The sequence below is a fragment of the Phragmites australis genome, chromosome 8 (assembly GCF_958298935.1).
Source record: "Phragmites australis chromosome 8, lpPhrAust1.1, whole genome shotgun sequence".
NCBI lineage: Eukaryota > Viridiplantae > Streptophyta > Magnoliopsida > Poales > Poaceae > Phragmites > Phragmites australis.
This window is the reverse complement of record NC_084928.1, coordinates 3,270,235-3,295,627: the sequence shown is the minus strand read 5'-3', so window position 1 is coordinate 3,295,627 and position 25,393 is coordinate 3,270,235. Positions and strand designations below refer to the sequence as shown.

General features: G+C 40.3%; 1 protein-coding gene and 1 pseudogene across 1 annotated transcript; both read left to right on the top strand.

The window, feature by feature from the left end:
- Nucleotides 1-2,439: 2,439 nt before the first annotated feature.
- LOC133926295 (MADS-box transcription factor 5-like) lies at nt 2,440-11,148 on the top strand. Its single transcript, XM_062372146.1, has 8 exons — nt 2,440-2,757; nt 4,752-4,827; nt 6,062-6,123; nt 6,207-6,306; nt 6,453-6,494; nt 6,574-6,615; nt 7,149-7,285; nt 10,970-11,148. Exons 1-8 carry the CDS (start codon nt 2,573-2,575, stop codon nt 11,004-11,006), a joined length of 681 nt encoding a protein of 226 aa, XP_062228130.1. The 5' UTR covers nt 2,440-2,572; the 3' UTR covers nt 11,007-11,148.
- A 4,991-nt stretch (nt 11,149-16,139) lies between these two features.
- Nucleotides 16,140-22,806, top strand: LOC133927523 (carotenoid 9,10(9',10')-cleavage dioxygenase 1-like; annotated as a pseudogene).
- The last annotated feature ends 2,587 nt before the right edge of the window (nt 22,807-25,393 follow it).

Genomic DNA, 25,393 nt, shown 5'->3' with positions numbered 1-25,393 from the left:
TTTCGTACAAAATCATTGATTACGAGTTCATCCGGTCGGTTACCGCTTCAAATCGCTCGGTTTTTTTATCAAATTCGCTTGGTAAATCAGTATTCGGTAATCGTGTAAACCGCTCGGTTAGTCGCCCAAACTGCTCAGTAACCGGTCCGATTCAATCGGTTACCGAGAGACGATTCTAATAAATTTTTGACAAAAATATCAAATTTTAGCAAATGAATTTTGTACGAATTTCAGCCGAATTTCGAGCGATTATCGCGATAACCGCGAATTTTCGGTTACCGGTGGGGCTCGGTAACCGAACCTCAAACGGTAAGTGAAACCTTGGTGAGATGTGGGTTAGCATGTTGCGCGTCGAGAGACGGACGCGGACCAACCCTCATCTTATTAAAATGATCTCCCTAATGATTGATTTGAATTTAATTTGGACGTAACCTCACAGTGAGATGCACCTGTACAGATAGATCTATGGAACTGTCTGTATAAAGGATACCACAGACGGTTTTAAACTAGAATCATCTGAGAAAATAATAACAAGTAGTTCCAACAAAGTGGGACGTTATAGTACAGACGGTTACAAACTACAACCATCTGTACTAGTATAGATGGTTCTAAACTGAAACTATCTGTACTCAATTCTAATTTAAAACCATTTGTACTATTGACAGTAATAGTACAAACGGTTCTAAACTACAATATCTATACAAATATAGCAGTACATACCATTCCAAGTTTGAAACCATCTGTATTATTAGGGTCCTACTCGTTTGGAGTGTATCTGTTATATAGATTATTTTTATGTAATGTTTAGAATTTAATGATAGGTGAGATGGTAAGTAAGTTTCATGTGAGGTTAGAGGTTGTGGGTTCGATTCTCAGAAAACGTATATGTGTTATTTTGTGTGAAAAATTGCGTAACTTACGACCGCGCCTACATAATAATATTATGGGACTGATATGGGTAGAAAAAAATTATTTTTTGGATTTTTTACTTAGAAAACTCAGTACAGACGGTTTTAATTTGAAACTATTTGTACTAATCATTTATACAGACGATTCAAAACCTGTAAGTACAAATCTAATTTGTATAGTCTCTTTAGTACATATAGTTTAAAAAGTATCTCATACTAGTTTTCCAAACTGTCTGTATAAATTATTTTTATAATAATGCAAAATCTGAATTTTGAAGTGTGTGCACGCCTTATAAGATGAAATGGAGGGAGTTCACAAAGTAATAATTCAACGATTAAAAATTCGGCGCATGTTGTGTGTGATAATTTTTCTTTTCCTAACAGTTAGAATCATGATCGACAATTATACATATCTCAACCTCTGGGGACTGTTTCGAAAGCGCAAATTTTTCATGGTACATGAGGAATAAACTGTTTCACGTGGAGTTGTTGCATTCAAGTCAAGGCATGTGGTCACTAGCTTACGGTGAGCCACGGAGCGCATGCAGCAGCTAGCACAGGAGCCATCGACACGTGCCCCCTCCCTACGCCCTACGCACGTTATCCTGCACGCTGCGCCCTTTGCCCCACACTCGCAGCAGCATCACTACAACGGCACGCTCACGAGGACGATCGGAGCGGTGCCCGCTGCCATGTGGACCATGCCGCAGGGGTCCCATGGGCAGGTACGGGCCGTGGCCGGGGACCAATCACGTCGCCGCTTGGCACGGGCCCCTGGAGCTAGCTGTTTTAAATAAACTGGGAAAAAAAGCAACAGTGTGAGTGAGACTCTGTGAGAGAGAAAGCACAGGCAACCTCCCTCTGTCTCTCTCTACACAGGCCTATAGGCATACACAGGTAGACAGAGAGACTTGAGAGAGACTCAGGAATAAAAATGGATCACATATGATGGATAATGATCATTTTATATTTATATTTTTAATTAGAAATGAAAACGAATACGGAAACAAATATGTATAGTATTGAAAATAAATACAGTGCAAATATGAATGGAATACAAATATAGATATAAATATCTGTTAAATTATAAAGACTCTTTAAATTGTATGTATAAAAAATAATAAAATAATAATGTAGTATAACATTACACATAAGATAAGTAAATTATGTGTATAAAAATAACAAAATAATAATGTAGTCTAAGTAGTTAGGGTTGTGATGGGTTGTTGCCGTATTAACAATGGTCATAGACTTGTTCATCAATGTACCGGATGAATTTGATATTGTTCATATATTTATCTGGATATTATCCATTTTCGTATCCGTACCTGGCTAAAAAAACGTTTTCATTTTCGTATCTTTATCTAAATAAGAAATATCCGTATCCATACCTGATCTGAAAATATTTATATTCATATCCAGCATCCGTATTTTTTTTTAGATCCAAAGTGAAAAATATGTTTTCAAGCCTAGAGGTAAAAGACTTAGAGAGAAAGAGAGGAGAGAGACGATAAAAGGCAAAGAGCAATGCCCGTACGTGCAGAAAGAGAGAGGAAGTACTAGTATCTAGGGAGAAGAAGGAGAAGGGAAAAAGATCCAAGAAGAGGGAGACCTTGCTCGCTCGAGAGAAAGAGAGAGAAGAGAGGAGGCCAGAGCAAGGAAGGATGGGTCGCGGGAAGGTGGAGCTGAAGCGGATCGAGAACAAGATCAGCCGGCAGGTGACGTTCGCGAAGCGCCGGAACGGGCTGCTGAAGAAGGCGTACGAGCTGTCGGTGCTCTGCGACGCCGAGGTCGCCCTCATCATCTTCTCCAGCCGCGGCCGCCTCTTCGAGTTCTCGACCTCCTCATGGTGCCCATGCCTGCCCTAACTCCTTGTGTCCACCACATATCTGCACAACCACCTCCAGCTTCTAATCAGTCTAACACTTTTTCAAGTCTTTCTTTCTGCGAGGAAACTCTTCTTAAGTGTTTGAGAACTGTGTACATGCAACGTTGGTGTTTCTATGGATAAACATGTCAATTTTTTCCCTTTTTTTTTGCTGAAGAACTCATCATAAAAAAATTTCGCTCCCAAGTATTAAGAAACTATATATGCATGCATGTTGCCCAAGTAGTTTCGGTTTAGCATTTTTTTTAGATCTGGGGCTCACAACTGTGGATCGTAGCCTCATAGCTCCTGTTCTTTTTGCTGTTTTGGGGAAATATCCGTTTGGTCGTTTTATCATCTGGGCGTTCACCTTTCTTCTTTTGTTTTCTGCGAGTTTCAGTAACTTCAATTACGTTGCTATAAAAAGGCAGTCAAATAAAAGTGGATCGACACAGACAATCTCTTCACAATTCGTTTTATTTCAAGGCTGCTCCAACACTTCCTTGTGTACTTTTTTTCCCCCGAGAACAACTCTTCTTGTGCTCTTTTAGCGCATGTCAGAGATCAAGAGCTGCTTCTAGAAATGTCTAAGAAGCAAGCTTGCACTTCCTAAGCTACTTACTGCATATATGCATCTCCAGTTCCGAGAAAAGACACACCATTTTTTTTTCTTCTTCTGTGTTCATCACGCATTTCTGTGTGCATATTACTGTTCTATTGGAAGTTCTTGGGAGAGATCTGATGCATATCTAATTTTTCTAAATGTTTCTTGGCTGGATTTACTGTTCCATCGGGACCTTTCTCTCTCTTTAGCTTCTGCTTTAGATTCTACTGTTCCATTGGGGAATTGAGACCTCTCTCGTTTCCTTTCTCTACGTCTTGTCTAAGGTTCCTCTGTTGTCGTGCAAGCGGCAGCAGCAGGAGAGGAAAAGTAACCGAGGAAGGGGCATGCAGATGTGTATCGATTGGCCCGTCAGGAGTTATCCTATGTTGGTGAATGAATCGATTGGTGTTGTAGTCATGGACATGCAGTAATGTACTGTCTTTTACTATTCTTCTTTTGGCGCTGCAGTCAAGAGGCAATGCAAAATGCATGAGTATTGGAACTTGGGTGGGTGTGTTGTGTGCTACGGAGTATATATATGTTTTTTTTTCTCTGAACATGGTGTCATATCGTATGCAGCGATCTGGTGGAGAGAGAAAATATACCGAGTTTTGGGCCGGAGTGGATGTAGAAATCCAATGCAAGCAGACAATAGACATGTTTTTGTGTGCTCTGATTGGGTTTGAGGGGATAATTTTGAAAGAAAGTTACTAATTCCAGTCTTTTAAGGGTATATTTAATTCGGTTTATTGGACTTCTACTTTTGGGAAGCTAAGAAGCTGAATTAAACAATTCAGTTGTGAGCTGGCTTTTGAAAAGCTGAAAAAATTGATTTACGAGGAAATTGATTTAGAGTAAAAGTTAAGAGCTGGTTGAGAGAAATTTTTTTAGCTTTTGGTGTGTTCAGAAGTTAAAAATTTGTTGCAAAAATCAATAGCAAAAAACCAACAGCAAGAAGATAGAAAAATAGCTTTTCAACAAAAAAAAGTCTTAGCCATACCAAACTGACCCTAAATCAATATAGTTTTCAGTTCAAAAGGAATCAAAATTGTATAGAAAAAGGTGTACATGTTGATATTGATCTCATTGAAGTGTGAGGAGACCTCTAAATTAGCTACAATTTTTCTGCATTGCTATATGGTTATATGCATAATAAAATCTTATGTGCTAATATATATAGGATAGATAAAATAAAATGTGAAGCCACGACTCCTAGGGACGATAGATGTAGGTATTAGTTTTACATTTTTCTGCGTGTAAGGTATAAATCAACACCAAGTAGCGCATAATTTTCTTTCTAAAGATTTCGATGGTTTAACTTTTTTTTTGGGTATCATATAGCATCATTGACCCTCACTGCTTCTGTCAACAGCATGTACAAGACATTGGAGCGATACCGCAGCTGCAACTACTCAGCCGAAGCGTCAGCTCCAATGGAGGCTGAATTAGTAACCTTCTGATTTCCGAATGCTATTGTTACTCCATGTATATGCATTTCATGTGTGAACTGAAACATGATTTTTTTAAGAACCCATGGGCTTAATTATTTCTGGAAATATAGTGGTATGATACGCACAAAATATTATGAATCACAGTAAGATACATGCGTGATTAGGTAAATGGTGAGGCTTTTTTGACATGATACATATGGTGAGTGAAAAAAGAAGTAATATTTTGTTTGGTAAGAACTCTTAAAAAATAATAAACACTATTTTTTATTTAATAAAATCCTATGAGCGCTTTATAGGCTGAATGATATATAAAAAATGATCCTACACACATTTAATTTTCTTTTGGTATATATCTAGGATATTACACACATTTAAGAAATGAAATGCGCACAAGACCTGGATGCGAAATTGTGTAAAATGATTATGGCCATCCTCAAAATGAACATGATCATAACTAACAAGATATCATAGAATGCCATTATATTTTTTGTCTTCCAATATTTAGGATTGATCTATATCTTTTCCTGCATTCGGAAGGACAATAAAATATACCAGCGCAATCTGTAGATTCTCTGCCTTGTTTATGCTTAATTTTCCTAGCTGGCTAGTAACTTAGCAGATTTTCATATTTATTTAGATATCTATACCCAATTATAATTCTATGCAATTGCTATTAATAGACGAGTAGGATTTAAATCAAGTTAAAACAAAAAAATAGTTCAGTGTAATAGAGTTCCATTTCCTGTTTATGAGAATATATATATATATATATATAACTAATTGGAAACAAGAATATATATATAATTAATTGGAAACAAATGAAGTGTCAAAAAATTTGACATCCATAAGCTCTCATACTGTTTGAAGACAATGCAGCAATATCAGTCATGTATGATAGAAATGATCCTGTCTCATAATTTAGTTCACAGTAATTTAAAATATGCCTCTTCTTTCGTTCAGTGCAAACTGTATATACACGAACCAACATTTCCAAAATTCCCATGCTATAGCCTATATTTATATATTTTACTATCAACCTCCAGATAGGTAATGAGCACCTTGTCATTGCCTAGTCGAGTATTATCTTAATTTGTTATCTCTTAGCAAGTTTTTATGCACATGTTAGGCCGGAAGTAGTAAATTACATAGGGCGCTTGTATTTCTGTATATCTTATATATAATCATGATTTTACACAAATTAATCAGTGGACCTAATTTTCTTATTCAACAGAGCAATTACCAGGATTATTTGAAGTTAAAGACAAGAGTTGAGTTCCTACAAACAACTCAGAGGTACGTCTCTACTTTGTCCCTAGCTGTAAGGATTTATTTGTTACATTGGTTATTTGTATAAATCTATCACCATGACTGTGCAGAAATCTTCTTGGTGAGGACTTGGGTCCACTTAGCACGAAGGAGCTCGAGCAACTTGAGAACCAAATTGAGATATCGCTCAAGCATATCAGATCATCAAAGGTATAGCCGAGTTGTATGTTTTTGTGCATACTTTCATTTGTTATATATATATGCACCTTTGACACTTTGGGCAAGTCTACAAGCTAGAAACGATGATATGAGATCAATTTTTAACTAGTTTCCTGACTGACGGTAAACTTTTACAGAACCAGCAGCTGCTCGATCAGCTCTTTGAGCTCAAGCTTAAGGTGATGCATTTTCCATATTGCTTTGTTTTTGTCTATCCTTTTAAAAGGCTCCCCACATGCTAACCTGTAAGTTATGCAGGAACAACAACTGCAAGATGCTAACAAGGACTTAAGAAGGAAGGTAATGTATTTTGTGTGATAAAGCTCAATCCATTAATTATGTCTCCTTCCCAGTGTCACATTTAATTTGCACCTGAATATATCATCTATACACACATGTATATTGTTTTGGTTAGTCTTCATTAAATTTCACATTCCAGAGTTAGAGTTTCATTCGGCATATACACAATAATCTGACATGATAAAATTGTTAACGGAAAATAAGTACATACGGTATATTCTGTTCCGTTAATCCTTCTACTGTATATATAGGACCATTTTGAGAAACAATGTGCACAATACTGTGCATATATGGCTAAGAGAAAATACAATTAAATTTGACGTTAGTTTGAGTACCATTTACTGCTGTTTGTTGATACTGAATTACTGATAGATGTACAGTACTAAAAACAGAAAAACTCTTGTAATTAAATTTCGCTAAAATTTCATTGTTATGAATTTTGGAAATTTCAAATTTAGTTTTGTACCTTACTACCTTGTATACTCAAGAGAAGTTTGCTATGTTTTCACTTCTCAACTCTTTTGTCGAACCAGATCCAAGAAACTAGTGGAGAGAATGTGCTGCGTACGGCTTGCCAGGACATTGGGCTTAGTGGGTCTAGTGGCAATGCTAACGAAGCTAACCAAGAACTCCTTCACCCTGCTGTTTGTGATCCTTCCCTGCATATCGGGTGAACATTCTTCACTTATTTCAAGTAACAGAAATTACAGATTGGCGAATGTTCACTACTACAGAAAAAGATTACTTTTGCTCCTTTTTTATTACCAGTTCAGTAATAATAGGTAGTGATAGTAGGTATCATTGTCGGTTCTGGTTACTAACCGATAATATACATCATTGTTTTTTTTAAAAGAAGTGCATAAAAAGACGTGTATTTAATAAACAACAGTGATAATGTTTATCTTTGCCGATTTATTTTTCAAACCGACAATGATAAATATTATCACTATCGGTTCAGAAGCTCCACCGACGAAGTAATAATTGACGAAGACAAACTAATGATGTTAATTATTATCAATGCCGATTCGTTTCCAAACCGAAAGTGATAATTCTTTTATAGATAGAGGCATCTCCCGCATCCACCGCTGTCTCACTTCGCTTCAATCTACCAAAACCGGTCTCGAGGGGTAGTGACAGTCAAAGTAGAGCGGTGGTCACCGTCTCCACTGTGGCCGCCTCTACCACTTATGCCCGACTACCACGCGTTCTCTGAGCTAATCGTTGTAGCCACATAGCGACCGTCTGGACCACTATCATGCTCCCAATCTTGAGAAGCTGCTCCCAACTCTTCCATTATGGCCAACTCCTTCTCACAATCTTCACTTGAGAGGATTATTGGCAATCCACCACCGAGCCATCTAGAAGACGGTGGCCTTCAAGAGTAATAAACTCCTGAACTCGCGCACGATCAACACCAAGTACTCAAACACACGCAACTAATACGACACGTGCGAGCAATCCAAGCTTCACACACCTCACTTTATCCTCACTAAGCCACAAAGACTTGATTATCACAAAATCTTGATAGAGAGAGGAGGAGAGCACTCAAAGGTGGAACAACAAGTTCTAACACCTCTCACAAGCAGCACAAAGCCAGCCAAAATGTCAACCCCACACAATGAGGCCAAGGGGTACTTATACCCAACTCTAAAAAACTAGCCGTTTGAAAGATTCTGCGTTAATTAGAACTTCTAATCCCTAGAATCCCAATGGTCAGAAACTAGCCGTTACAATCTTTTCCAGCACACACCGGATGTTCCGATCTCCACATCAAAACTTCTGATCAGTTCAAAACAACAGATTTGAACTTCACAGACCAACCTAGATCTGGTGAAAACTACACATCGAAACTTCCAATCCAGAAATTGGAACTTCCGATTAAAAACAAATTCCTAACCAAGAACCCCAACTCGGCACAAGATCGAAGATTTCGATCACAATCAGAACTTCCGATCACCATATCGGAACTTCCGATTAACTCCCACACAGCTAACTGAGAACACCAAGTCCTCAACAAACCAGACTATCCAATCCATGTCGGAACATCCGATCGATACACCAGAATTTCCGATACCTATCACTCAGTAAACCGAGAACACCAAGTTCTTAGAGATCAGACTGTCCGATCCCAATCGGAATATCCGATCCTAACATCAGAACTTCCGATACACACAGACTTCTGCCAACAAAGGCACACTATGAACTTTCGGAAACACACATCCGATACTATCACGAGTTTAATCACCAGAGATTAAACTAGATACCACATGGCATACCAAACGTCACAAAGGCCAACAACAATAATTGGTTAGATCTAAAACACATTTTAGATACTCCGGACTTATAAAGAGAACTCTCAACACAAACACATTCCGTACTAAGCACGTGGTTTGAGCACTTGACATAACAATTGAGCAATGCTTTCGATAGACCCTCTTGATAGTACGGCTATAGATCCTATAACCCGGCCTCCCACCCAACTCCTTGAGACCAACAAAACTAGAAAACATATTTTAGTTATACCTTTGCCTTGAGAAATCTTGCCGGACTTGATGAATTCATTATCTTAGCCTCGATGCTTCTTCAAGATTTGTCATCAACTCTCCACTTGAACTTGATGACGATGTTCATCATCGCTTCTCTTCTCGATCTTCTCTTGGTCTTCCTGAAGCTTGATGGAGCTCTCTTGATGGCTTCCCACACACGAAGCATATGAGACTTCACTTTTTTGTGTTATCTTCATTTGGTTCACCACCAAAATATGAACCGCGAGCATCAAACATATATGTTGCTCACTAAGCTTGTCTTGATTTTGCCTTTTCAACTTGACATAGTGAGTATCTCAATTTAACTCATGCCTTCTTATAGAAACTAACCTCAACTCACTCTCAAGCACAAACTACAAGTGTTAATCCATAAAACTCATTTGATAATTTTATATCTTAAGTCACTTGATCTTAACAAGTAACTTGATCTTCATTCTTATTATCAATCTTCATATAGAACTTAACCCTACTCACTCTCAAGCACATAGTATATGTGCTGGTCCATAAAACGTAATTGATAATCTCATATATTTAGTCACTTAATCTCCACAAGTAACTTTATCTTTATGCTTATTATCAATCTTATTGAGACCATACTCAACCTTCGAGGTCTCTTCCACTCTAGTTTCTTCTTCATCACATGAGCATCACCTAGAGCTCATTGATGTTGATGCATCTCTCTTGTTCTTCATGGCGTTTATTAATGAATCCATGCTCAATCCATCATACATCACCTATGAAACAGTCTAATAACAATTCATAACACAATTGTTAGTCCATAAGTATTATCATTAATTATCAAAATTACACTTAGGGATAGATAAACCTTTAGTTCAAGACTTGAACCGGTAGTGATACTTACTATCACTGTCTGTTAATAAGCTGGCGGTGATAATCCATCATTATCACTTTCGCTAATTCACTGTTAATTCAAAAACCAGCAGTGATGACCTTTTCTGTAGTAGTAGTTTATAATTCAGCAATTCTGCTTATTTGAAATAAATTATATAAGTGTTTTTCATTTCTATATCATCAGAACAATTCAAATCTCGATTGAGTTAGTAACACATAGTAAAGCAAAATATAGACTAAAAGGATTAACATACCTTTTTTAAAATGGAAGGTGTGCAGTTTACTTAATTAAATTGAATTGCCAGCATACAAAATTATAAACTTTTTCTTGGCTATTATATACCAGAGGGCCTTGAGAAAAAAACCCTACAAAACCATGCCAATACCTGCAAAAATGTGTTTTTTTTTTCAGTTGGAATGTATATGTATATGTATATGTGTGTGTGTGTGTGTGTGCTCGTGCGTGCGTGCCTAGGCGCAACATAGTTCACCTCTGCGCACACGTCTAGTTACGATCCCAAAAGCAGTGCAGTTGTGATCCACAAGATATGTCAGTTACTACAAATATATATGATCGTAACTCGGATATTTTCTCTGGTCGTAATTATGTATTTTTTTGTCATATGATCGTAACTTGTTCACCTCTGTGCACACTCTCAGTTACGATCCTAAAAGCAGTATAGTTATGATCTACAAAATATATCAGTTATTATAAATATATATGATCATAACTCGAGTATCTTCTCTAGTTATAATTATATACATTTTATTATGTGATCGTAACTCAACTATCTGTGTTATTGTAACTGATTATTTTTCTAATCATAACTGATATTTTTTGAGTTGTAATTGGAGGTGACGCAACAGTGAACTACAGTGTGGTTAGGCGCAGAATAAACTCGTTGTGTGTATAATCGCTTATAATTCTTACATTTTGTTAATTCCCTTCTATGTAGGTATCAAGCTTACATGGACCACCTGAACAATGAATGAGTTGCTTAAGTAGTGCTCTAGTGGAGATGTCTTTTATATGTTGGATGCTATGTATTCTACAAAATCCTCTATATTTAACCATCGGTTCTAGCTTTGTACTACTATATATACTAAATTAAAAGCTCATGTTTTAGACTCTTCAGTTCAAGTAGAATGATCTGGATACATTGCATGATAAGTAAGCACAGTATCTAAGTTTGAGTTGATTATCTGCTGGACATTATGTGCATTTGTTAGTACCTAGCAACTTATATGTAATAAGAGCTCTGATCATGTGATTAGTGCCAAGTTAGATGTTTCGCTGACTAATGTGCATTTCATAATCTGAATTATTTGTGTTATCACTTGTAGAGAAATAGGGGGGAAATGACTCGTCTTGATTCACTATTTTTTAAACATAGAAATGTAAATTGTCAACTAATAGGAGCAGAATAACAAAAGAACATATGGAACATGTTTAGAGTATTAATTACAATATACATTCATCATATTCTAAAGTGTGTGTGTGTGTGTATAAAATATTACATCATTGGTTATTCCTCATCCACTGCAAATTTGTGTACTTGCGACCATCTCAACTAGAGCCATATTTCCTCCTTCACTTTTTTTTTCTCACTTGGATTGCTTTGGTTTCTGCTATAGTGTCGACAATGGTCCCGATCCAGGTTCGATGTCTTCGAGGGCATGATCATCCGATGTCTTGTGGGTGACTGGGTGGTACTCACGATCAAGATTATCACATAAAGTTACGAAGGAAACAATAGATTCACCGGTAGCGGTAGGTGTATTTGCACAACTGATCATAGATGCCTTCAGAAGTTCAGATGTGGATGATCAACGACAGGAGGCCAGGGAGCTCGCTGTAGTGACCATTTTGCTGAATATAGGAATCAAATGAGACGTGGCACGCAGAATATCAGTGTAAATCAGTTCTAACTAAATCTGTAGCATTTCAGAGAAGAGAGATAGACTAGTCTCTCGTTAAAACTTGCATGGAGGGAACCCCATGCCCTATTTAAAAAAACTCCCCTCCCGCCAAGAACAAAAGAATAATGCAGCAACCACGAACTCATTCTTTAATTTCGTCTACTCATTCCGTAATCCATAGAAACCTGGGCAGAAAAACAGATGATGTCAACAAGCGCCTACCTCGATCGAGATGTACGTAGCACGCAGAATTCTCCCATGCACCTTACGCACGCCGGCGGCCGCCTCCTCGCGTACCGGTGCCGCGCGCGGTCGCAGGGGCAACGTCCATCGGGCGGCACGCGAGGAGCAGCCGAGCAAGTGGCCGAGCGCAAGAAGACGAGGCCGCGGAAGCAGCCAGCCGGCGTAGCGACGGCCGCGGCGACGCGACGGACGACGGTTGGGACTCCTAGGCCGCGTCGCCGTCGTCCACCGTGCGACGCGACGCGCATGGTTTGTGTCTTCGGAAAGCGGAAAGGAGTGAAGAGCCGGGGCGAATCAACTGAGCCTGCTCCACCACGTTTCGCTAGTTTTGGGCCTCGCGTGCTAGTACTGGTAAGGTGTAGGCTCAGCCCAGTTCAGGGCCGCTGGCCAACGGGCCCTAAAAATACGGCGATCCCTCGGAGCCGGAGGCGCAGGCGCCAGTGTCTCGCCGGCGGCGAGACCTCCATTACCTTCCACGGCGTCCGTCGTGTGCTCTGCTTGCTCCGCAACGGCTACACAGACGGCGAGGGGACGACGACGAGATGAAGCTGAAGCAGCTGGAGGGTCTCCTAGGGTGCCTGACCCAGTTCCCCGACCCCAAGGTAGTCCGCCGTCGCCGCGTCTCGCCTTTCTTTCTTTCTTTCCCATCTCCTGCCCAATTTTGCCTCCCCAAAAGAAGGGAAAAGCGGGTGGACAGGTCCAGAGCGGGGGCAAAAAAGTTGGCACAGATCGTCCAGGGATGCAATCCATTTGTTTCTTTTTTTGCCTTTTTGTTTTTGTTTTTTTTTTTGTCACCGGCTTGTAATGAGACCCATCCGGATTAATATAATAGGCATATCTCGTGACTGTTCATTTCATAATTTTTTGACAATTCATAGTGATTGAACTGAACAGTAAGGGGCAACCAGTAGCAATATAGCCATGGCATAATTGAACTTCATAAAGTGTTGTAAGATCATCTCCAATATTTTTCTTTCAGGGGCTAGAATCTTTTCATGACGGGATTTTTATTTTTTTCAGTGTTCCAACGGTTTTCTTTCACGGTTCTCATCATGAAAGGATTCACAAGATCATTTTCTTCAGGACAAGATTCTCTCTCTTTTCCTTTCACGATTCCCTCGAAGAGAAGCTATTGGAGATGAGAGAAAATAAAGGGTATGAGAACCGGAAAAGGAACGAAATGAAAGGAATATAGTTAAAGATGGTCTAACAATGTTAAATTTGAATGAACTCATGTCTGCCTGTTCTTGCTAGTTTGTTTGCCTTGTATAAGGCCATGGACCGCGGGGAACCAGGGACCAAGGAGGCCATCCACCGATGTTGCAGCGGTGTTGTATATGTCTTCTAGTGGAGTACCACCTAGATATCCACTACCTGCTTTTAACGTGAATCTCAAAACAGTAGATCTAACTAAAATAAAAAATTATAATGCATACTTATTACTTACATATATGATTAACATCACTGGATCTCACCACCACTTTGAGATCCATGTTGAGGACAAGTGATGGCTATCCAGACGGTGTTCCAAAAGGATATTGCGTATAATTTATTTCCCGTCACCGATGCCTGCTTGACGTTTGCAACGACAGGGTTGGGAAGGCCAATTACTGTGACTTCCGCACCTCGCATCCGATGGAGCGATGATCAAACAAACGAACCACATGCGTGTTGGGAAATCCTACTCATGAGGTGGGTAATGAGGGGAGTATTCAGCTCTAAATGAGCAGCCCCACATGTAAAGAATGTGTCTCAAGGTGTGAGCCCTGCCTTTGGCACTTTCTGGACTACTCTATTCAGCCTTATGGGAGAAGTAGAAGCTTTTATAGCTACTGTCCAGACGGAACACGAAAAATTAGAAAGCCTCCGAGTGAGTAGAGAGAAAGTAGAGAGAAGAAGAAGGAGATTGGATAGGAGATCTTGCAAGCAAGGGGATTTCGCTCTTAAGGTTATGAAGCTCTGGATCCACACCTTGTCTCCTCCAATTGTTGTTCCACCACCATTGGTGAGGTTCTTCCAAACCCTAAGCTTGTTACCCTCCCCCCCCCCCCCCAAATCTTGATATTGTTGTCCAAGATGGTGAAATCTTGATGTATGTGAGCCTTTAGTATTATCTAGAGAAGACTTTGTTGTAATTCCATATTAATATAGTGGAAGAGATTTGGCTGGGCTAGGTCCCGTGGTTTTTACCCTAATTTGGGGGGGTTTTCCACGTTAAAAATCTGGTGTCCATTTGGTTGATGTGGTTGCTGCTACCTATACCCACATATGTGTAATGCATATGTTTCCATTCGTGAGTAGGGATGTTCTTGGGCTGATTTCAGATTGTGCTGAAATTGTTGCTTCTGCTGAACTAACAAGCTTTGTTAGTGTGACAATCCCAACATGGCAGATACGCTGCGGCTGTGCGTGCTAGTGCGGTTTTGCCATCGGCCATGGCCAGGCGCAAGCGCTCAGGCGTCTAGAGACGAGCCGCCTCCGTCCATGCCTTAGCTGCAGCCCACCTGACGTGCATGTGCCGGAGCGAGGGTGCGAATGCTTGCACCATGCTGGAGCTGGAGGAAGTCGGTTTGAGTTTCACGAGAAACCCTGACGCTCCAACATACACATGATCAGAACGTCTTCATCTTAATGAGCGAAGAAATGATGCGAAAGAGTATTGGGGTTGTCGAAAATGCCTCATGTCTTCATATCTTCGATCTTCAGTATGTGTTGTATGAGTACGTGTGTGTAGTAGTGTAAGTGTGTATGTATCTGCGTGTTCTACTGGAGTTTCTCAAAAAAGAAAGAGGATGCTTTTTTTTTTCTGGCGACAGCTATGAACCGTTGAACGTCTTCAACGTCAGGACACCCGCTCCCATGCTGGCCCGTGCCCAACGCTGGCTCACTCCCCCGCATCTTCCCTCCTTCGGCTATCTCTAGACGCCGTCCCTCCCTCGCTAACCTCTCATCTTCGCTCGCCCCCCTTGGCCCTGCCCCCCGGTTATCCTCCGTCGCCTCGCCCCCGCCTCCTACGCTGGACCAGCCTATTTCCCCCGACCTCCTCTAAATCCGGCAGTCATAGAAGAACCCAAATCTTTAATCCTAACCCTAACTCTGTCGCTGGAATCTGTCGGCTGAACACACTTCCTAAATTGAAATTTCAGGAAGTGTGAAAAAGAAAACGCCTCACGTCTCGATGAGCGAAGAAATGACGCGAATGACCCGCGCCGGAGACGGCTTACGCCTCGGTGACCGAAGAAATGACGCCAGGGACGCAGCTCTCTTGCTCAGGCAGACCCGGGGTTTCACTCGACCCGTCGGACGGTAAACAGCGGCAGCCGGCGCTGCGGTCACGGTGACCACCCCACCACTTGTCGGTTGTCCCAACTTACAGTGGCAACATTCTACAACGAGCTCACTGCCAGATGCCATATTGTCGTACGCTCTTTGCCTCTTGTGCTTGTGGGACAAATTTGCCGACTTGGTGCTAACGATCGAGCATATTCCATCGTCGTCTCACTGGTGTGCCTGTCACTCACACAGGGACAAATCTGCCGACAAGCAGATCAACTCGTCCATTGGCCATCCCCTCGCGATCCATGTGATAAACCAAGTCCCAGTTGCATGGTTGCTGAGTTGGCCCATGCCTTACTTCCTCTTCACTGTGTACTTGAAACTTTTTTTCTTTTGGACCGGAGATGCCTTCTCGTCTGCAAAGAAAACGAGATAACGTTGTGTAGTTTAAACTCTTAAAAGTACTTCCATGAGTCGTCTCCGAAGAACGCCAAAGCCGGCCTGTGAGCACATGTTATTCCTCCCCATGGCCGGAACCGAAGACGGAATAAGCCCCGTTTGTCCGTGCTCCCTCGTGCATTTGCATGCGCCTTTATAAAGAAGCCAGCGCGCCAAGCTAAGGCATGACATTGGCATTTCATGAGCCAATGCAAGCCATCCATCTCTGCCAACTGTGAAGAAGCCGCCATGTTCAGAGCTGGAAGCAGCGGCCTGAAACCAACTAGGCGCATGCACATCCGCAGCCACGGGGCTCCGGATCAACCTCTGCCCTTCGCTCCGCCGAATGCCATCAGGGTACCATGCAACGATGCAATCCCTTGCTCCTCGTCTTCGTTAGCTATAGGCTTTAGCATTCCTGCACAGGTGGAGTGGTGCAAGAAGCTGTGAGTCTGTCACTTCTGAACGAACTCCATGGTGCTAGACAAATGTAAAGAATGCAGGATATAACACCTGAATGTTTTTAACCAAACAGCTAGTTATGCATATGGAGTAACAGACCAACAAGACTGTAGCATAGATTCTACAGTTCAGCAATACCTCATATATTTGTGTTTTGCAAGTTGGTGTTTTTCTAGACCAAAACGACGTAAGTGGTATTTGTACAATAAGAAGGGAATACCTCTAAATTGTTGTCAGTTTAGGTACAATCTCCTGGATGCAAGAAGCAGGCCCTGGTGCAGGAAATGTTGAAAACTCTGAAGGCAGTCTCTTCAAATCTCCTGGGACGATTCATAGACACAGCATACAAGTTTTCTGAGCAGCCTTTTCTTAATGAGGTAAATGTAAAGATTATTTTATATCAAATGGATACAATGCATATATATTTTTTAGGAGTATTTGCTCGTTTCTGACTCTTGCATATTCTTTGGTGAGTACTACCTTTTAAGTTTCAACTTAAAAAGGATGTAACTTGTGACATTGGGAACAATAACAATAACAAAACTTTGTCCCAAGTAAATTGAGGTAGGGCTAAAGATAAAACTCACAAGATCTAATTAAAAAGATGATAAGAAAACAATAATAATAATAAAGATACTAGTAATAGTAAAAATAAAAATAATAATGGTATAAGAAGACTGGGATATAAGTTATGGTTACAATACGTGGATTGTTAACTTCTACACGCTTATATCCGCGTGACATTGAGAACAAATTAAGCTCAAATTAACTAGCCTATAGGTTGCACTGATTCTTTTCAGCATACTTGCAATAGTCTCTTTTAAATATATATGTAACACTTCTCATTTCTCAACCTACTGTTCCTAAGTGAAAGATGGTCGTTCTGTTTAATAAATATGCAAATATTTATGAGCAAACGTTTCCAGCTCGTTGATATTACTGAACTCGTGTGAGTAATCAATTAGACAAATAAAATTCAACAAGTCCTCTGCAGGGGAATTTTCGACCTGTCAATGAAATTGGTGAGGCAGTTTTGCTCAAAGATCTCGACGGCGAGGTCCCGAAAGATTTTCCTGAGGGTGTCTACATAAGAAATGGTGAGCTCCACTTAAGTCTACCCTCTTAGTATGAATTAATCCTTGCAGTTAAGTCGACGAGAGATGATTGAACAACACACTACAAGTACTGATTTTGCTAAGCATTTCAGGCTCAGTGTAAATGCGCAACTGGAATTGTGGTTCTTAATGAACTATATTCTAGCCCCGCGTAATATACGTCTTGTCAAGATATAGTTCATGTAACAAACCCATAAAATAGTTGAGAGTGGCAAAACTTCTTAACGCGTTATTCACTAAAACTACTGAATCCACACATGGGTCATACGCAAGTTTGGTACAGAATTTGTTGACGGTTATTTAAGCATCATTGGCACTGTAGCTAGACATGCAAGTGCAAGTATGATACATAATTCAATCACACTTATTAATGATGGATTCATAACAGTTCTATGCAAAATACTTTCAAATACCAAGAGTCAATAAGAATAATTTCTACAAGAGCTAATGACTGAATGAACCATGAATAACAAACACCATAAAAACCATTGACTAAACCTAGATTTGATGTGTTTCTGTGCATTCAAATAATTATAAAGGTGCCAAACAATATGATGTGATTTTGTGATAAATTTACAAATATCAAACATTTACTTCTCACATTTTTTACAATAGCTAAATGTGTGGTCGAGCTCTGCATTTGTATGATGGTGAGTTCACACTACTACAGAAAGACACATAAGTGCCGGTTCAAAAACACCATCAATGCCGGTTTTTAAACCGTCACTGATAGTCCGTGACTATCAATGTTGGTTCCAGACCCGGTACTAAAAATACTTTTCACTGCTGGTTCATGGCTTCAACCGGCAGTGAAAAGGTTCCGAGAGTCGAAAATAAACGAGCCGGCTCGAGAACTCTCGAGCCGACTCGATTGCCGCTCCTGTCGACGGCGGTGCTCCCGCCGCTGCCACATGCTCAAATCGAACACATGTCATCCATATAACACATCTCACAATAAAATTCAATATAACAACGCCAGAATCGATTTATCTCATCCATACAACACATCTCACAATCGATCAGAGCAAATTGCAGAGACAAGAACATAGTGCAGAGACGCAGAGCTCTTACTACATTAATCAAGGAGAAAGAATCTATCACCGTCATTTCATGATCTGTGCGTTCCCTAAGATAGAAAAATTACTCAACAATAGACCTGCAAGCCACCGCACGCCCGACGACCGCCGCACTGCCCGCTAGCCCGCGTGCCCACCGCCGCCCGTACGCCTGTTGCCCGGGCCGTGGATGAGCTTGTTGTGGTGGATGAGCTCGCCGTGGTGGATGTTGTTGCTGTCGAAGTTGCCATACAAGAAGCTGGCTCGGATCAGGTAGCGGGTCCTCGTCTTGACGCCCAGCGTGTAGCAGTACTTGTTGGTGCCACCGTCCGCCGTCGAGGTGAAGTAGCGCACCATGGAGTATTGTGTGCGCTTCTCTGACAGCACCGAGCTGGTGGCCGTGGCGCCGAAGGGGAACCAGCCGACAGTGCTTGTCCACACTAGCCCGATCTAGTCCGTGTAGTTTGCAGACCCACCATAGTTGATGCTCAAGAAGCCTGCTAGACCGACGGAGAGAGAGGAGAGGGAGGGAGGGAGAGAGAGAGAGAGAGAGAGAGAGAGAGAGAGAGAGAGAGAGAGAGAGAGAGAGAGAGAGAGAGAGAGAGAGAGAGGAGGGGATCGATTCGGTGAGGCTGTTGAGGAAGAGATAAGGCTTGCTCTGTGGATGTGACTGTGAGGAAATAGATAAGACTCTGGACATGAGGACCGAGCCGATGGAGCCAAAATTGGATTGGAGACCAAATTCCGGTCCGGACACATTAGTGCTGGTTGGTGGCTCCAACCGGCACTGAAAATGACTATCAGTGCCGGTTCATGGCTGGAACCGGCATTGATAGTCCTTTTCAGTGCCGGTTCTTAGCGGCTTACTTGTTTTTTTATGCGCGAGAGATTAAGAACCGGCACTGATTCATCTTCAGTAGCGGTTTTTGCACAACCGTTACTGATAGGACGCTATATACGGCATGTTCTATAGTAGTGTCACACATTGTCGGTAAAGCTATTTCTCACCTCATTAAAAACATTAGATAATTGAAAAATTATTACTCTATATGATAAATAAGATGTTTAAGAAGCTATCATCCAAGTGACTTTGTAAAACTTTTGGGTGGATCCCAAACACATAAAAGAATATCCATGTCATATATTGAACTATTTGAACAGGTCCAAACCCTCTCAATCCGACACAGACAATCGCAGATTCTATATTTGGTTCGACATCATACATGTATTATGAAGGGCATGGAATGCTACATGCTGTGTACTTTAAGAAGAGCAGTCTAGGAGAATGGAAGATATCATATAAGAACAAGTATGTGAATTCAGACACCTTTCAATTAGAGAGAGAAAAGAATGAAGTGGCTTTTGTGCCATCTGCTGATGGAGAACCATATGCAACACTAGTTGCATTTCTTCTTAACATGGTAAGTCTTACAAAACTTTACAGTCAAAATATTTGACATCAAGGGTAAAGTTGGATTGCATCTAAGTTTAGCATAATTGAAACTCTTATGTTGTGCCATCTACCAATGAGTAACAAATTGATGTTGAAAAGAGATTGATATGCACATGGTACACTATAGGCTCATGGATTGTCATTGAACACAATTTTAATTCATCATAGTTAGTTATGGTAAACCCTACTTTCTATGTGAATTATTACAATTTTTTAGAACTATCATCTCATGAAGAAAGGCTGCTATAGTATGAGTAGACGAATACAACAATCCACCTCATTAATCTTTTGGGGTGAGAAAATGAATGATGAAACTCTTTATTTGATCGAAGATGTAATTGCTATATATCTTCTTCTGAGATACTTACATAACTTTTATGTCATAGTTGAGATTTGGAAAGGCTGTGAAGGACAGTGCAAATACTAACATATTTGAGCATGCGGGAAGAGCTTTAGCTATCACAGAAAATCATCTGCCGTACGAAATCGACATCAGTAATCTTAACACTCTAGGGCCTTATAACATCAATGGAGCTTGGGACCAACCTTTCACTAGTCATCCAAAGGTATGCAACAATAGATTATTAACTATTTCCTCTAAAAGATTCGCAAAAATATAGTTCCTAAAACAAATTGTTCTAACCTTCAATTAAGGATCCTTAATATCATAGTCACAATTAAGTAAGTATGCAAGAATTTTGATATTCTTAAGATATGCACTCCAACTAAGTTACTCAAGATGTTTATCATGTTATGTTGTTAGTGAACTATAACTCTTCAACGAATGCTCACCTATGCAAATGACTTATTTCTACAGAAGATTCATGGAAGTGGAGAACTGGTGATAATGGGTACAAATACTGAAAAGCCCCACTATGTTCTTGGAGTAATTTCATGTAAGTTGTGAAATATGAATCAATCCACCATTGAACAAGTCAAAAAATAGACGAAAATGAAAGTAAATGTCTTTAGGTGTAAACTAATATGTAAAAAAAACACAATAATAGTATTTTTAACACGCTAATAGTTACATTAAGTGACTAAGATAAAACATTCCACGTATGAATGTTAAAAAAATTATGCTGGACATATTAATATCAATTTCTCATCTACATCATTATCTGAGTTGCTCTCTGATAGCATGCACCGTCAAAATTTGTGCAAGAAAATTTGTCTTTCAAATCCTATTACAACTGCATTCAACTATTGATGCCCTTTCACATAAATAAGCTGGTGGCGAGAGGCTTCTTCACAAGGTTGATCTCAAATTTGAGGAAGGGAAACTCATTCATGACATTGGCGTAACTACAAAGTATGTTTTCTTTTGTTTATGAGCCATCTTAGATCCCTCTAAGCATCACCTTCTTCTCTAATGAATATTTCATATATTTATAGGTACAATATTATAATGGACTATCCTCTCAGATTTGGCATATTAAGGACATTTTTAAAAAAGCCGTAAGTGAACTCTGTACCCTTCATCTTTATTGGGAAACATCTTTTGGGTGGATATTGTGTAGATTGATTTGATTTGCCATAACAATGTGCCCATATTTATCTTCAGATTTATCGAAAATGATATGAATGGAAAATCACGTATTGGAGTAATGCCTCGTTTTGGAATGTTGAGTCCATCGTATGGTTTGATGTTGAGAACCACTGCAGTTACCATTTATTTAATTGCTTTGAGGATGGAAATGAGGTAATTAATTTTTATAAAATCTAAAGGTACCGTGGAATAGATATACATAAAAGGGATCATGTCCCATACTCTAATACAACAACAATAAACTTTCAATGGATGATAATAATGTATGTCAAGATTTGTTCATATTTTCCTTTTTATCTACTTTGATAAAAAGCCTATGAACAGGTTGTTGTCAGAGGCTGTCGGACACTTGGTTCAATAATCCCTAGTGAACGCTATAGAGTTGACAAGTCAAAATGGTACGGAAGGTCATTTCTTCGACCAGATAAGGATTCAGAAGATTTTGATCCTTCACTAGATGGCATTCACTTTTCTCGCCCTTATGAATGGAGGTTAAACTTGAAAAGTGGCACTACAAATGAAGGTTATATTACTAGTGAGAAAGTTGCGATGGATTTCCCTATCATCAATGACAAATTTATAGGGATTAGAAACAAGTATGGGTATGCTCAAGTTGTTGACTCATCAGCAACCAGTAAAATAGGTAACATCCGTACTATAACATTTCTGCAATATTTTTCTCTTTAAAGTTGCTTTTGTTGTCAATCTTATTACGCACTCCATGGCATGAAATTATGTGTTTTTTGTTGATTTAAGTTACAAGCATCATCTCGGATGTTGTACGTATATAATTTTGTGTGAGGATGCAGGCTTGTTTAAGTTTAAGATGATAGCAAAGCTGCACTTTGACATGCAAGATAAGGTTAGTAACTACTAAATATTGCACAAATATCAGATATTTTTTTAGTATAAATTGAAGTATCAGAAAAACTCCAGGAAAACAAACAATTGATCTCAGTGGAGTACCACACTTTACAAGAGAAACAATTCTGCTCTGGAGTTCAATTTGTTGAAAAGGAAAACGGAATCAATGAAGATGATGGATGGGTAGTTACATACGTCCATGATGAGGGAACTAACATTTCTCAGGTAATTACATTATGTAATTAAAGAGCATGTCACGTGGCCTCATTGGTTCCATGCATTCATAATTTATCAAATTTCCTGACTTTTGTAGGTTTACATTATCAATGCGAAAAAAATTTCAGAGAAGCCAGTAGCAAGAATTACTTTACCTCAAAGGGTTCCATATGGTTTCCATGGGAATTATTTTTATAATTAGTCACAAATGATGTAATGTTTAAGCTGATGTATTAATTGTAACAAGCAATTACACTATTTGAAATAAAAGATTTCATTTCATTGTTGAGGCACCCATAGACTATTCAGGGGCTGAATCACAGCCAGGTTCATATAGCATCTTCAATATTTGTTCAGTTTGATACGGTTTCAAACAGTAATTTCAAGATTTGCTCACTACGAGCTTTAAGATTTGGGCTAAAAAAATACCGATTTACCTGAAGAAGTGTTTTTGGCAACAATTAAGGAGAATGGTAGTTCCAACCCAGAAAAGGTTGTCTTTAATAGCATGATTAGGTATTTCCAGGACACCAATACCACACATTTTTTAGCAACTAAGAAAAAAGAAAAAAAATATGCTAAGATTCAGTCTATTTTACTCTTTCAATCAGTTACATGAAAGTATGAACCAAAGTTTGCAATGAGCTTGATTCACAGTTTTGCCAAATTGGTCACTAAGCTCGTGGCCAATAGATTGGCAATGAAGCTATCATCCATGGTTTCGGTTAATCAAAGCAAATTCGTCAGAGGGAGATGTATACATGACAATTTTCTTCTTGTTCAGCAAACAACCAAGATCTTGCACAGATCGAAGGGACCTCACATTCTCCTGAAGTTGGATCTCTCCAAGGCTTTTGATTCGGTTTCGTGGCCTTTTTTGTTGGAGGTGCTTCAACACTTGGGTTTTGGTCGCTGTTGGTGTGATATGCTATGTATCTTGTTGGCCTCCTCCTCCACCCGAGTGCTTCTAAATGGTGAGCCGGGAGAAGAGATTGTGCATCACCGGGGCCTTCTACAAGGGGATCCTCTTTCCCCCATGATTTTTATCCTAGCCATGGATGTTTTGAACTCGCTAATCAACCGGGCCTGTCAAGATGATCTATTGTAGCACCTTGCCGCCCGAGGAGTCCATCATCGGATCTCTCTATATGCAGACGACACTATGCTTTTCCTTCGGCCGCGGGTGGAGGATCTTAATCTAATTAAACATATGCTTCAGATTTTTGGTGATGCTTCGGGTCTCAAAACAAACATGCTCAAGTGTTCAGTGGCACCAATACAATGTCAAGAGGAGCATTTGTTGGTGATTCAAGATAATTTGCCATGTGAGGTTAAGAATTTCCCTTATACTTATCTTGGTTTGCCACTTTCAATTAGAAAACCAACCAAGGCGGAGCTGCAACCCCTTGTAGATAAGGTGGCGGATTGTCTCCTAGGATGGAAGGCCTCCTTGATGAATCGGGCTGGCAGATTAATCATGGTCAAGGTGGTGCTCATGTCCATTCCCATTTATCATATGATAGCCCTTGATCTTCCCAAGTGGGTTCTCAAGGCAATTGATAAGAGGAGACGGGGTTTTCTTTGGAAAGGGCAAGGACAAGCTAATGGTGGTAACTATTTGGTGTCTTGGAGAAAAGTGTGCCAACCGATTGAATTTGGGGGCCTAGTCATCCATGATTTGCCCACTCTTAGTTGGGCTCTTTGTTTGAGGTGGTTATGGTGGCAAAAAACCGATCCTACGCGACCATGGGTGGGTATGCAAGTGCAGGTGCATCCAAACGCTCGGGTTATGTTTTCTATGGCCACCTTGACCCTTGTTGGAAACGGCATGGACACCAATTTCTAGAGTGATAGATGGTTACACGGCCAAACACTTGCTGAAATAGCCCCTCATCTCATTGTTTTAGTTCCTAAAAGAGCGATGAATCAACGGACAGTAGCGCAAGGGCTTGATAATCACCGGTGGGCCATTGATATCAAGGGTGCTTTGACAGTTCAGGCTATTAAGGAGTATTTGTTGGTTTAGGACCTGATGGAAGATGTGGTTTTACAACAAGATGTCCAGGATCAGCATACTTGGAAACTAACTAGCTCAGGGACTTATACCAGCAGGTCGGCCTACAAGGCTTTCTTCGTGGGAACTATCATATTTGCTCCTTGGAAACAGGTTTGGAAGTCTTGGGCGCCGCTTCGTTGCAAGTTTTTCTTGTGGCTTGCCCTTCTTAATCGGTGTTGGACAACAGACAGGTTAGCAAAGCGAGGTCTCCCACACTCTCCCTGCTTCCCTCTTTGTGATCAAAATGAGGAGACCATGCAACACCTTCTTATCTTGTGTGTGGTATCCCGACAAGTATGGTTCTCCGTCTTTCAGCGGGCTGGTCTTGAGCTCATTTCCCCAACATCACATACTATTGGTTTCTCTTGTTGGTGGAGTCGTTCGCTCAAGCAGGTAAACAAGCAACAAAGGAAGGGCCTTAACTCGTTGATCATTCTTATAGATTGGGAGCTTTGGAAGCACCGCAATGACTGCGTCTTCAATTCGGCCTCTCCGAATGTTAATTGTGTGGTGCGGACGGTCAAAGAAGAAGGCACTTTGTGGTGTGCTGCAGGGCCCAAACAGCTAAGGGGGCTGTTCTTTGGGATCACATAGATGCTTTTGTGGCCTTAGTTTCTTGTAGTTTGTGGCACGTATGTTAAGCATGTAAGGTCAGGGCCAGTGTAGATTTTTTTTTTGCTACTCTTTCTTCTTTAATGAAATGATATGCAGCTCTCCTGCGTATTCGAGAGAA

What these genes read in the sequence shown, in the direction of transcription:
- LOC133926295 (XM_062372146.1), top strand. Translation starts at nt 2,573, where the DNA reads ATGGGTCGCGGGAAGGTGGAGCTGAAGCGGATCGAGAACAAGATCAGC. An exon ending in AGCATATCAGATCATCAAAG is followed by an intron (nt 6,307 to 6,452) that starts GTATAGCCGAGT and finishes AAACTTTTACAG; the next exon opens with AACCAGCAGCTGCTCGATCA. An exon ending in ACAAGGACTTAAGAAGGAAG is followed by an intron (nt 6,616 to 7,148) that starts GTAATGTATTTT and finishes TTGTCGAACCAG; the next exon opens with ATCCAAGAAACTAGTGGAGA.